General features: G+C 41.9%; 1 protein-coding gene across 1 annotated transcript in view; it reads left to right on the top strand.

Annotated features, from left to right (window-relative positions):
* The window catches only part of FAF1 (Fas associated factor 1), a 278015-nt gene that overhangs the window by 252071 nt on the left and 11069 nt on the right, over positions 1-14875 (top strand). Inside the window, exon 18 of the mRNA XM_048498943.1 lies at positions 804-1019. Within this exon, the coding sequence (XP_048354900.1) occupies positions 804-1019 (216 nt within the window). The remainder of the gene's footprint in view (positions 1-803; positions 1020-14875) is intronic.

Genomic DNA, 14875 nt, shown 5'->3' on the forward strand with positions numbered 1-14875 from the left:
TCAGGAATTTTGCCTGGGGAGGAGGTTACAGGTTTTTAATAAATTAATTTATTTGTGTAAATATTTAATGCTTTTGATTTTTATGCATTAAAAAGCAATTTAGCACTTGACAATTATTCCCTCAATCAGAATTTCCTAATCCCTTTCTCTTCAACAATTAAATTACCTATCACCACTATGCAGTAAAATATATGTTTAATAATGTGCTTTAAGAGAAGGATTTATTTTAATTAGTTGTTTTGTGGGCTGTTATTAAGAAATGAAGATGGATGTGTCATTGAGATAAAAAAATCATAGAATTGCAATGAGGAAAAGAACTTCCTTCTGAAATAGGAGGGCAGGGTGGACAATGCTCAAAGTTCTTTCCCAGAAGAGGACATAATAAGGTGATGGCTGATATGGTAGAATGTACTACATCACATGACTTCAGAATGGAGGACTGTATTTTTAATTATTTCTTTTGTTAACATCTCCTTGCAAATAGAAAACCAGCACTACAGAAGGTGAAAAGGTTTCACTAGGAGTGATGCTCACTCAGGGGCTGGAGGGCCAATTGTAGCTCTTCTGAGCATTTTTGACCAGTGTGGCACCCCACCCCATGTTCCAAAAAGGTGCAAAGGACTTTGCCTAGTAGGGTTTGTAGTTGGCAAGTGGTTTGCAGTTTGAAACAGCTTAAGATACCAATTTAAAATGAATCAGATGGTAATCTTTGGAAATGCGTCATTTTCAATTACATAGTGCTAGAATTTTTTTTAAGTGCTTCACAGCTGAAGATGAAACTGATTTTTTCCTTCCTTCTTCAGGCTATTAGGTTATCTCTAGAGCAGTCTTTGCCTCCAGAGCCAAAAGAAGAGAGCACTGAATCAGTCAGTAAGCTGCGCATCAGGACACCCAGTGGAGAGTTCTTTGAGCGACGTTTTCTAGCCAACAGCAAACTTCAGGACGTCTTTGATTTTGTAGCTTCCAAGGGATATCCTTGGGAAGAATTCAAGCTCCTAGGTACTTTTCCCAGAAGAGATGTAAGTACATAAATGTTCTTTGACATACTTGTTCCATTTGTTTAGCTATAAATGGTCAATTCACCAAATACTTTGCCAGTGGTTATGAGTACTCCAAATATATAGCAGTTTCATTTCCTTATGACATGATTTCTTGTGACATGACATATGATATTCTGCAGTGGTGATCATGATATGATACAACTGGATTAACACTGTTTCTTATGCTGTTAAGAAGCCCTCATCTTAACCTAATCTTTCCCAGCCATAAGGAAACAGATGTAGATCATTTTTTTCATTCTACCGGGGGTGGATTAGGAAGGAAAAACAGCTGAGGAGAAAGGCCACCATACCTCCACCCAGAGGAGAAAGGACTGGCTTTTGACAGTCCCAGGAAAGGTGAGGAAACTCTCATCTTGTACGGAGCTGATCTGCATGAGGCCAAACCATCTCATGTGGGGCCAACCTAAGCAAGGCAAGACTCATCTTATGCGAGGGCAGTCCAGATGAGGCAAGGTGTGATGGACAGGAAGAAAAAGGCTTGTAAATCATTTATATTTCTTGTTAATATTACTGTTATGTAATAAAGAGTAAGCTTGCCTTATTGACCTGGCAAAGTGAGGAATCTATCATCTTGCATGGGCTGACCTGAGTGAGGCCATACATCTTGTGTGAGAGTGGCCCAGGTGAGGCGAGGCAAATCATGTCTTGCACAGGGCAAATCTGGGCAAGGCAGCCCCTGCAGAAGGGACCAGTCCCCAGCCCGTAAGGTCACCAGTGGCCTCTTCATTGTAGTTGATTAGAGCATAGCTGATGATCAGTCAGCTGTTTTCATATGAGTTCTGCCATATCTGACTTTTACAGTTCAGGAATGTGGTTATGAAGAAAAAAATATTTTAAGAAAGGCATCATTGTTGAATAAAATGAGGCCTTCTCAAATATTTACCTGAAGATGGATCTCAGGCCCAAATTGATTTCCCCAGTTCTTTTTTAAAGCAAATTTTATTTAATATATAAACATACAGAACAAAATATCTACCAGACGATGATTTAAACAAAAGAACCATACTGCAACATCATATCCATCAAGTTGTGGTAACAAAACCAATGCACATACAACAAGAAAGAAAGAAAGAAAGAAAGAAAGAAAGAAAGAAAGAAAGAAAGAAAGAAAGAAAGAAAGAAAGAATTTTTTCTTTTTCCTTTCCTGAATTAGTCTGATCATATTTGGTAAACTTTGAAATGCCATTATATTCTTAGTTTATCATGCCACCTATCTAAATAAACTTCTTTAGCATTTTTCCAACACTGGGCAATAAACATTCTAGCTGCAACTAATAAAAAGTTAATAATGTTTTTTTCAAAATTTACAATGCGTGTTGAGAAAGGCTAGTTCAGTAGCAGGGTTTATTAATTCCCAGGTTATTTTAGCTATCTCTGCAAATATTGATCTCCAAAATTTTCCTATAACTGGACATGACCACCACATATGAATAAATGTCCCCAGTTCACCACAACGTCTACATCAATCTTTATTATTTATTCTCATTACATAGACTATCCTGAAGTAAAATACCACCTTTGAGATATCTTTAATGTAAGTTCCTGTAAACCTCTTGAGAACAGTTTGAAAGGGAAATGTTGGAATATTTGCTTCCAATCCTTATTAAAGTTGCTATTTTGTTCTATTTCCCAGTTCTTTTTAATAGTCGGCAATGGAGTTTGACCCTGATTTAATAATATCCTATATATTTTAGTGATTAATTCCCCATCTTGCTTCTCTGTATTCTCTGTATTTCCTTTTGTAGAAAGCTGAAAAGTTGATGTTTCAGCAGTCACTTAGTCCCTTCAGGAATCCTTCCTTCAGTCCAAATTGACTACTGTCATTTAAGAACATAGTATTTGCTTCCATTGATGGTATTTGATTGAAGAAGAAATCTCTATCCCCTAAACCACAGGTGTCAAACTCGCGGCCCTCCAGATGTTATGGACTACAGTTCCCATCATCCCCTGCCAGCATATAGTTTTTTGTAGAATGAAATTTTGGATGGTATCCAGCAGGAGTCATGGAGAGATCCCTTTCCCCATCGCAGTTTTGATATATCACGGGTCAGCATAAGAAATTAAATGGGAATTTTTGGGAGTTTTGCAGAAGCTGCAGATAACAAAGTCCAGCAGACGACAAAGACATATTTATCTTTTAATACCATCAATATACACAATTTCTTTTTTAAAGTTAAAAGAAAAGAAAAAATTCAGACTTATTCTCCTGTATGAAGGGAGGACCAAAACATTTTATGCGGATTTCCAGATTGGGGGTGGGTGGGGCACTGTACCCCTAACACCAGTGATGTGGAAGGGATAATTATAATCTTTTCCATGTCCTTTATACCAATATAAGACCATAAAGACTTGTAAGCAGATTTATCTTCAATTTTTTACCCACAACATTCTCCAATATAATATAATTCTCCAATATAATATAATAACTGAAATCCAATGTGACTTAGTGGTTAAGAACAGGTGAACTCTAATCTGGAGAGCCAGGGTTGATTCTCCCCTCCTCCACATATGCGGCAGAGTCTTATCTGGTGAACCAGATTTGTTTCCTCACTCCTACATTCCTGCTGGATGACCTTGGGCTAGTCACAGTTCTTTGGAACTCTCTCAGCCCTAGGTGTCTGTTGTGGGAAGAGCTAGAGAAAGGACTTTGTAAACCACCTTGAGTCTCCTTATAGGTATAAATCCAAACTCTTCTTCTTTTTCTAAATATTTTTCTATCTCTAGCCAACCTATTTCCTTGGAGAAGGATAAACATTCTCTTCCTCAAATAGAGTAATACCTTAGCTGTTCTTGGGTTTTAGAATTAAGAATAAATTCGTCTAATTGTAATTGCTGGTCTTTCAGATTTTTTTCTGAAATATGAAATGGTAACACATTAATCAGAAAGGATAATTTTGAAAGAACAGACATTTTGATTATAGCAACTTGAGTGGACACAGTGGTGGAGGGCCAAGGGGGTGGGGGGTGCATTGTGCACCAGGCACACGCCTGGGGGGCACAAAATCGCCCCCTGGCCCCTCCCCCTTTCCCCATGGCCCCCCTGTGTAGTCCTTTTTGAGGCCGAAAAACACGGCCTAGTTACAGTTCATAGGGAAAACTGCCTGAGGAACTGCAGTTCCCAGGAGACCTTGGGGCTCACAAGGTCTCCTGGGAAGTATAGTTCGTCAGGCAGCTTTCTCCTTGAACTGTAACTAGGCCGCGTTTTTCAGCCTCAAAAAGTACTACAAAAAGAAAAGGAACGAAGGTAAGTGTGGGAAGGGGGGTGGTGTGTGTGTCGCGGAAAAAACACTCTGCGCCCCGGGCGCAGTTTGGCCCAGCTACGCCTCTGAGTGGACACGACTGCCCTAGCTTCCATATTCTCTCATCTTTCCACCACTGGGTCTAATTTGAAGTCCAATGTATCAGCCAATATATTGGCCTTCACAGAGTTAATAGCTTCTTTAGTATCTTTTCTCCATGGGGATTTTTGTTTTCAAATTCCTGGCCTGATATATCTGACTCATCTCTGTTCCTGAGCCTCTCTCTGACACGGCCATATTTCTTCTCCAAAAATGCCATTTTCTCCAGCTTGTTATAGACGATTTACTAACAGAAGTTGAAGTCCTCTAGCAGTGGCCTTGAGATAAAGAGGCCAGTGGAAGGCCACTTCCACGGTCATTAATCTCATAAATTAAGATTCAGGATTTTATATTTCAAAAATGTATTGAACTGGTTCTCCTGAACTCCCTAGAATTCATCTTTCCTCACAGTGCCATAGCCACAACCCTGATTGCTGCAGTTCTAGTGTCTGATGTATTTGCGCAGTGAGAATTGTTTGTTGACCTGGTGTTGCTTTAGGTCTTCCTGACAAACACTTAGATCCAGTGATACACACATGGAAACATAAACAAACTTTGTTCCATTTCCACAAAATCTTGTGCAATACTTAGCAGTTTCTTCCCTATATTTTGCAGTCCCCAGAAGTTGGTTGTACAATATTTTGTGCAAGCAAATACGCAAGTAAGGATATAGTACATAATTTAGTGCAAATTGCTACCATGCCCTTTTTCTTATGTTATGCCTTGAGCAAGAGCTGTATCACAATCAAAATTTTTGTGCTGGAATTTCTCCAAAGATGTTGAGAACAAATAAGACTCTAAAGCTACAACTTAATGAATACAAGAATCAGGCCCAGAGAGAAATAGTAGACATTTTGTGTCAAATAATGTGAGGTTTCAACTGGCTTACCCCAAACAGAATAACTTTTCATGGTTTGCTTTTGTGGAAATGCCTTAGAAGCAACATATGCATGCCCCCTTCCAGTTAAGAAAAAATGCTGCCATCCTTGATAGGCTCATGAACTATTTTCAGATATCCTGTTTGAACTCACTCTGTACTTGTATGGTGCATATGTGCATCTGCCCAGCCACCTCATGCACCTTGATTCAAATATTATAGCACCTCATATTTTTTCAGTTTTCCATATAGTTATAAAATTCCTAAGATAGCTGCTAAGACCACCAAAAAGACAAATCAGCAGGTTCTAGATTAAATCAAGCCTGAACTCTCCCTAGAAACTGAAATGATCAAATTTAGGCTATCATACTTTGGTCACATGAGAAGGCAAGAGTCAGTGGAAAATATAATAATCCAAAGAAAAGTTGAAAGCAGCAGAAAAAGAGGAACACCCGACATGTGAGGTATTGACTCTAAAAAGAAAGCCACTATCCTCAGTTTGCAAGATCTGAGCAAGGCTGATAATGATAGGTCATTTTGAGGTCATTGATTCATAGGGTCACCATGAGTCAGAAGTGACTTGATGGCACTTAACACACAAAGAAAAATAATTGTCCCTGTAGAGGTTTAACTAAGTTTTCTTTTCTCAGATTCTGTTTACTACTTGATAATTCCTACATGAAAACAAGATAGGCACCTACAAAATGGAAGCATTTGTGCCTATTGCATTATTTTTCTCTCAAAAAAAGTAAAGAAAATGTTTTGTAATGCAGATGAGTTGGCTCTTACAGATAGCCTAACAATCCAATTATCTGCTAATTAGATACACCCCCATGTAAGCATTTAATCTCATTTTCCATGAAACTGAATGAGGGAAAAACCATTCAGCAATGTCTGCCATGTTATGGATCTTCCACTTTCCAGGAAGCAGACTGCAATAAAAGTTTTGCATCTGCAGCATGATGTTCTTTTATCTAAATATTTGAAATGATTCATCTCTAACAGAATAATACTACCCTATCCTATGTTTTTAAAATATAAGCTTGTTATTAACTGATCTCCAGAATGTAGGGCAGCCCAGGAAGTTAGATTTGACATTCCTATGGTGCTGCTGGAGTAAATTTTGTACTACGGAATAAAGAATTGTTGTGTGGATCTCTTGAACAGCCTGCACATTTCTGGTGTCCTTATGGTCCTCCCAGTTTAATTCTGTTTCTATAGTAGCATTCTAGTAGATCAAAAAGAAACTATCTGGTCATGCTCATCAATCACATCAAATTCGGATAATCACACCAAGAGAAGATAATACTCTAGTCAGTTACTTTAGCATTGCCATGTAGTATGTGAGTGGATTTGGCTTCCAAAACAGGAGTGTAATACACTGATGCAGCTGCAAGGCCAACTGGCAGAGCAGAGTGCTATTGGAAAATAGTATTTAATGCTGTACCAGGTATTTGGGACAAAACATTTCTATGTGAATAAGGAGATTTTGAAAGGGACCAAAACATTCACAGAACGCTCTGAAACCATACCATTTTGCTCCTGTATGCTGCCCTTCCTGGCAGTACTTTAATGCCTTGCTTTAAATACAGTGCTTTTCCTGCTGGCTGAGTGATTCAGGAATCACATACACAGAGTTACAGTGGTGTTTTCTATACAGGCATGTGCAGTTTCTCTGTTGCTGCTGTGGATACTGATGCAGTAAATCAGCAATGAGGCTTCCACATGACAGGTTTCCCATAGTTTCTTTCCCCAGTCCCCTGGCAGTGGCCATTCACCACCATCAGGTTTTTTTCCCCTTTTATTGGTGTATATCCATATAACTTTATATCAATATGTGTAACAATTTCCAGTTTTCATTTTTTTTACAAAGGTCTCTAGCCTCTTACATTGCCTGTCCCCTTATATCTCCTTCGTGAAAGCAGTGTGAGATTTACTTTTTTTAAAAAAAATTAAAGCTGGACATTCAAAGACCCTGTTATACATAACATTATACTTATGTACCAAGATTCAAGTTGCCAATTAAGAAAAACAAAAATGCCACCCAGTGTTGGGGAAGAAAATGACTGCTGTAAAGAAGATGGTTGCTATAATGACAGGCATCAGAAAAATCCAAACTTGCCCACACATATGGCAGTCACCCAGGATTTGCTGTAATCTTTCCCCAAAATTTGGAACAAGGCAGGTTTGGGAAAGTTCAGGAAAATGTCAGGGAAACCCCGGGAGGCACACAAATGAAGCACAATGCTTCAGGGAAGCGGGGGGGCGGGGGGGGGGGGCTTAAATCCAGGGCAAATAACCTGTGTGGAAATGGCCAACATCATGGCACCTCCTGGCCAAATCAGTTTAGCTAAATGCTGACATTAACAAAGGCAAATGAAGCCTATATGTTGCCCTTGCTCTGAAAGGAGGAAAAAAGTGTATGTGTCACCTTGCTGCTATAGCAACTAGGCTAATGCTTCTTCATCTAAGGAGATTTAGGAGTGAAAGTAAGCTTGTGCACATATGGGTGCGCATGCACAGCCACATACTGCTTTCTGAATCAGAGCACTGGCCTAAAACAAATGTATGGAATGTGTTGTCGAAGGCTTTCACAGCTGGATTCAACTGGTTGTGGTGGGTTTTCTGGGCTGTATGGCCATGGTCTGGTAGATCTTGTTTCTAATGTTTTGCCTGCATCTGTGACTGGCATCTTCAGAAGTGTATTTCACACTGTTTCACACTGTGTCTAGTGAGAAGGGAAAGTTTAGTGAGGTATATTGTCCATGTCCGAGGGTGAGGAACCAGTCAGTAAGTGTTTGGGTGGAACTTGCTGTGCAAAGGTGCGGTTGAGTGCATTGTATTGCAGATGGGGTTATTAGTCCATTTTTAAGTACTGGTAATCAAGCTTTGCTAATTTTCAGAGTCTCTTTTTTCTTGTTGAAGTTGTCTTGGTGTTTGTGAATTTCAATGGCTTCCTTCGCAGTCCGAATTGTCCAGAATTTCAGTGTTCTCAAATAAACTGCAGATGTTTCAGGATGGTTAAGCTGACAGTGTCTTTCATGCTCCTTAATGCGAACATCTTGGCTGAGTTTTGTGGTTCCTATGTAGACCTTTCCACAGCTCAGGGTATGCGATAGACTCCTGCAGAAGTGAGGGGGTCTCTCTTATCCTTTGCTGATTGTAGCATCTGCTGTATTTTCCTGGTAGGGTTGAAGATGGCTTGTAGGTTGTGTTTTTTCATCAGTTTCTCTATTTGATCTGTAATTCCCTTGTTGTATGGTAGAAATATTTTTCCTGTGGTGGGCTGTTTCTCTGGGTTTCTCTTGGTCTTAAAGCTCTTCTGATTTCTATTGTGGAGTAGCCATTAGGCTGCAGAGCCCAGTCTAGATTATTGATTTCATCAAGGAGGAGGTGAGGTTCACAAATTCTCTTTGCACGATCTGTCAGAGTTTTGATTATGCCCCTTTTTTGTTGTGGACGGTGGTTGGAATTTTTATGTAGATACCAGTCTGTGTGTGTCGGTTTTCTGTATACTGTGTGGCCCAATTGGTGTTTGGGTCTGCAAAAGACCAAGACATCTAAAAAAGGCAGTTTTCCTTCTTTTTCAGTTTCCAGAGTAAATTGGATGTTTGGGTGGATGCTGTTAAGGTGGTCCAGAAAATTCAGCAGTTCCTCCTCACCATGGCTCCAGATTGTAAAAATGTCATTCACAAATTGGAACCAAGTTGTGCGTTTCCTGGGTGCTGTTTTGAGGGCTTGTTTCTCAAAATTCTCCATGTAAAAATTGGCTATCACTGGGCTGAGGGGGCTTCCCATGGCTACCCCATCTGTCTGCTCATAGTAATCATTATCCCACTTTGAAGTAGCTGGTTGTTAGGCAGTGTTGAAATAAAACTGTGATGTCATCTGGAAAAATCTGGCCGATGAGTGTATGTCTTTCACTGGAACTTTGGTGTCTCACTGTTCCTCAAGGTGAAGGATAGTTTTTTTTCCATATACCTCGTATACATACCTCCATGGGAGACCCATCTATTCCTCAAGGGCCCCCTTAGAGCAGCATTTGGGGAGGTGTTTGGGGTATGAATGCAAAAATTGTCTCCCCTCTCTCCTTGTGCATATGAAAATCTAGGTGGGATTCAAGACACTGTCACATTGTGCTGTGGTTATGTTGTCTGCAAAACCAAAAACAGTTGACCACATAAGCAATACACTTACATGTTTCCTCTTCATCCCACAAAACAAATAGCAGAAAATGTGCTTTGAGGAGTCTGAAAATGTTTGCACATATCCCATTGCATCTTACCTATGGTAGAAAGAGCTGCAACCATGGATGTAGGTAAGGGGGGGTTCTCGGGTTTGAACCCTCCCATTCATGTCTGAAGCTCCGCCCCTCCGTTTGTGGGTTTTTAAAACATTTTAGTGCTTTTTCGGTTTTTGGCCTGCAGGGGGAGCATTGTTTGGGCTATCAGCACCAAACTTTCAGGGATTGTTTGGGGGACTCTCCTGATGATACTACCTGGGTTTGGTGAGGTTTGGTTCAGGGGGTCCAAAGTTATGGACTCCCAAAGGGGGTGCCCCCATCCTCCATTGTTTCCAATGGGAGCTAATAGAAGATGGGGGCTACACTTTTGAGGGTCCATAACTTTGGACCCCCTGAACCAAACTTCACCAAACCTGGGATGTATTATCAGGAGAGTCTCTTATTGATACCACCCAGGTTTGATGAAGTTTAGTCCAGGGGGTCCAAAGCTATGGACTCCCAAAGGGAGTGCCCCATCCTCCATTGTTTTCAATGGGAGCTAATAGAAGATGAAGGCTACATCTTTGAGGGCCCATAACTTTGGACATCCTGAACCAAACTTCACCAAGCCTTGGATGTACTATAAGGAGAGTCTCCTATTGGTACCACCCAGGTTTTGTGAAGTTTGGTCCAGGGGGTCCAAAGCTATGGACTCCCAAAGGGGGTGCCCCCATCCCCCATTGTTTCCAATGGGAACTAATAGGAGATGGGGGCTACACCTTTGAGGGTCCATAACTTTGGACCTCCTAAACCAAACTTCACCAAACCTGGGTGGTATCATTAGGAGAGTCTCCTAAAGATACCCTGAAAGTTTGGTGCTTATAGTTTAACCATTGCACCCCTGACAGCAGGCACCCCCCAAATTTCCCCAGATTCTCCTTTTAAATCCACCCCCTTCGGCATGGATTTAAAGGGAGAATCTGAGGTCCTCAGTTTAGAAGAAGAAGAAGAGTTTGGATTTATATCCCCCCTTTTTCTCCTGTAGGAGACTCAAAGGGGCTTACAATCTCCTTGCCCTTCCTCCCTCCCAACAAACACCCTGTGAGGTGGGTGGGGCTGAGAGAGCTCCGAAAAGCTGTGACTAGCCCAAGGTCACCCAGCTGGCGTGTGTGGGAGTGCACAGGCTAATCTGAATTCCCCAGATAAGCCTCCACAGCTCAAGTGGCAGAGCAGGGAATCAAACCCTGTTCCTCCAGATTAGAATGCACCTGCTCTTAACCACTACGCCACATTGAAAGTGATGCTGTTTCAGGGTGGGGGATAATCCACCCCAAAACAGCATCACTTTCAATGTTGTTTAACTGGGGACCCCAGATTCTCCCTTTAAGGTGGATTTAAAAGGAGAATTTGGGCTCTCTAGTTTAAACACCATTGAAAGTGATGCTGTTTGGGGGTGGATTCCAGCATCTCAGCAGCTGCCGTGGGGAGGGGGCAAAACTCAGATTTTGCACCAGGCTCCATTTTCCCTCTATGCCTCTGCCCAGAGGGGAGGGCAGGGCAGGGCAGGGCAGGGCAGGGCAGGGCAGGGCAGGGCAGGGCAGGGCAGGGCAGGGGAGTCTGCCATCCCCGACCTCGGAGAGCTTCTTTTATAAGCACTAGGTGAGGGGCGGGGCTTGGGGAGGCGTGGCCATGCCCTAGGGGCAGGTGGGGGTTTGGCCCCACCCCTGAACCCCCCATAAAAAATCTATACCTACGTCTCTGGCTGCAACTTTTTAATTTAGCCACTAGTCAGGTGGAATTGTGCTGTGTTGCACTTGTGATATTTCATATCATTTCTGTTGAAAATTGTTTTTTACCTGGGGCTTGAAAGCCATTCATCCTGAGTGTGATGTTTGTTTAAATAAATAACAACTATAGACATTCAGTATACCAGAAAGAGACCTAAGAATAGTTCCTTTAGAATAAAAATCCTGTCTGAAGTTATTGAAATCAGCTGATTTTTTTATACAATAGCCTGTGTCCACCCATATGCAAAGGTGTAGGAACACTTACTGGTAAGTTTTCTTTAAAAGGAGCAGCAATTTCTATCAGTTTCTCCTCTTCCACTGCAAGTTCCCATTGTGCTTTTCTAGGGGGTTCTCTGACTCCAGGAACACAATTTCAGAGGTTCAGTAGGCTACCATGGAAAAGTGGAAATGGCAGAAATGACCACTCTCTCTTAAGAGGTGAATGCTCACGTATCTTTGTAACTACATAGTTACATTCAGACCAATATGTTGTGTTAATGAGCTGGAGTTTTTAGTAGCAAAATATGTGAAATTGCAATAAAAAGTTTTCATTTCTCCAGTAACTATGAATTCATTAATTCTTCTTTCCATATTCCAGTCACTTACACATGTAGTCATCCTTGGCTCACAGCCAGAACCATAAGCCTATTGTAAATACAAACTTTTACAATAAAGTAAATACTAAGATTAACCTTTTGTAGAGATTACTTGTAGTTTTCAAAACAGCAATGACATTCCAAAGCTGAAAAGAACATGCAATGACTAGTTCATCTTTGTGGTCTTAGTCACAATTCCATATGGGACAGCGCATGTGCAGGCCTGCCATGGAGAAAAGTATTAAGCTTTTCTTCAGGCATTTTTGTAGCAACAGAGTGCTCCCTCTCCCTTGGAGGCGTCCTCTGATCTTGTGACCATTTTGGCAGGAAATCTTCCTGCCAAAATGGTCACAAGATCAGAGGACGAGGGAGCAATCCCCTCAGTTCCTTTTTCACTGCCGTTTTGAGAGGAGGTGGTATTTTTGTTTCTCTGTTGCCTAGTACTTGTCATTCAAAGCTGACATGGAAAAAAAGGGCCTAGCTCTTTTCAAAAAGTGCTCCAGATGTGGAGTGATGATAGTGAAGAATGGCGTTCACTGAGTCTGAGGGGCAACGGTGAGGGGCATATCCCTCATTCAAGGCCTATGCCCGGCTCACACTGAAGGCTCACCTTGCCTGGATGCTCGAGGCTCAAAACTGCTTTGTATGAATGCTCCTCTGTTACGGGTACTTCATTTCATTCTGTGGGTAAGTCATCCAAAACCCCCTCAGTTGCCTTAGGTTCAGCTGTTCAGCCATCTACTTCAGACCAAGCTGACAGGATTCTGTCCCTACCACCCCCATCTAAGGCCAAGAAGCAGTCCAAACCTAAGAGGGAACACTTCCCCCACCGTATAGTCTCTGTCCATGGCCAGAGGTTAGCCTCTGGATCCCTGGAGGAAACTGCTGTCTTTGTTGAGGGGCTGTAGTCTTGGTTGTCAAGGGCATCAGTCATAAGAACATAAGAACATAAGAACAAGCCAGTTGGATCAGACCAAAGTCCATCTAGTCCAGCTCTCTGCTGCTCGCAGTGGCCCACCAGGTGCCTTTGGGAGCTCACATGTAGGATGTGAACGCAATGGCCTTTTGCTGCTGTTGCTCCCGATCACCTGGTCTGTTAAGGCATTTGCAATCTCAGATCAAGGAGGATCAAGATTGGTAGCCATAAATCGACTTCTCCTCCATAAATCTGTCCAAGCCCCTTTTAAAGCTATCCAGGTTAGTGGCCATCACCACCTCCTGTGGCAGCATATTCCAAACACCAATCACACGTTGGGTGAAGAAGTGTTTCCTTTTATTAGTTCTAATTCTTCCCCCCAGCATTTTCAATGTATGCCCCCTGGTTCTAGTATTGTGAGAAAGAGAGAAAATTTTCTCTCTATCAACATTTTCTACCCCATGCATAATTTTGTAGACTTCAATCATATCCCCCCTCAGCCGCCTCCTCTCCAAACTAAAGAGTCCCAAACGCTGCAGCCTCTCCTCATAGGGAAGGTGCTCCAGTCCCTCAATCATCCTTGTTGCCCTTCTCTGCACTTTTTCTATCTCCTCAATATCCTTTTTGAGATGCGTGTAACCAGAACTGGACACAGTACTCCAAGTGCGGTCAGCATCCACTGCTTTATATAAGGGCATGACAATCTTTGCAGTTTTATTATCAATTCCTTTTCTAATGATCCCCAGCATAGAGTTTGCCTTTTTTACAGCTGCCATGCATTGAGCTGACATTCCCATGGAACTATCAACTAAGACGCCTAAATCCCTTTCCTGGTCTGTGACTGATAGCACTGACCCCTGTAGCGTGTATGTGAAGTTTGGATTTCTTGCCCCTATGTGCATCACTTTACATTTTGCTACATTGAACTGCATTTGCCATTTCTGAGCCCACTCACCTAATTTATCAAGGTCCGCTTGGAGCTCTTCGCAATCCTTTGTGGTTCTCACCACCCTACATAATTTGGTATCATCTGCAAACTTGGCCACCACGCTACCCACCCCTACTTCCAGGTCATTTATGAATAGGTTAAAGAGCACTGGTCCCAAAACGGATCCTTGGGGGACACCACTCCCGACATCTCTCCATTGTGAGAACTTCCCATTTACACCCACTCTTTGTTTCCTGTTTCTCAACCAGTTTTTAATCCATAGGAGGACTTCCCCTCTTATTCCTTCATTGCTGAGTTTTCTCAACAGTCTCTGGTGAGGAACTTTGTCAAAAGCCTTTTGGAAATCCAAGTAGACAATGTCCACCGGTTCACCCCTGTCCACATGCCTGTTTACACCCTCAAAGAACTCTAGTAAGCCTAGATCCTTTCTTAAAGATTGGTGTGACATTGGCCATCTTCCAGTCTTCAGGGATGGAGCCTGATTTCAGGGATAAGTTGCATATTAAAGTGAGAACATCAGCAATTTCATGCTTGAGCTCTTTAAGAACTCTTGGGTGAATGCAATCTGGGCCAGGAGATTTGGTAACATTTAGTCAGTCTCCACCCTCCCCTTCCTCAGGCCAAGATACCATCCACAAGTCATCCAGTCAACACACTAGCTCATCCTCCCACTCCGAAGTTGTGGAGGTGAGCAGGAGGCCCTCACTGCCAAGCAAGCAGTTGCCAACCATTGCAGACCAGCGTTCTTCAAGGTCAGCTGTCTAAGGGTGTAGAGACTTGTAGCTGGTATTACCCATTGCCATTACGCAATTGCCATTCAGCACTGATATGATGACATTTGTGAGCCTATTTCACTTTCTGACGCCAAGGCTTCTCAGCACCATACTTCATCTTTGTTGGGTAGTTACCAAAACTCTGACTGTTCGAGAGGTAGAGTTGCTTGTTTGAGCAGTCATCACCACTCCTTATCCAGAAGTTGATTCTGATTTCAATCTGTGGATTGCCCCATACCTTGAGGGAAATTTTGTAGTTTGTTTAATTACAATTCATAAAATTAATTAGCAATTCATAAAAAGCCAAATTCCAAATTATTTATAAACGAAGAGATTAGAAAGTTAAAATATAAAGT

The sequence above is a fragment of the Sphaerodactylus townsendi genome, linkage group LG05 (assembly GCF_021028975.2).
Source record: "Sphaerodactylus townsendi isolate TG3544 linkage group LG05, MPM_Stown_v2.3, whole genome shotgun sequence".
Classification (NCBI taxonomy): Eukaryota; Metazoa; Chordata; class Lepidosauria; order Squamata; family Sphaerodactylidae; genus Sphaerodactylus; species Sphaerodactylus townsendi.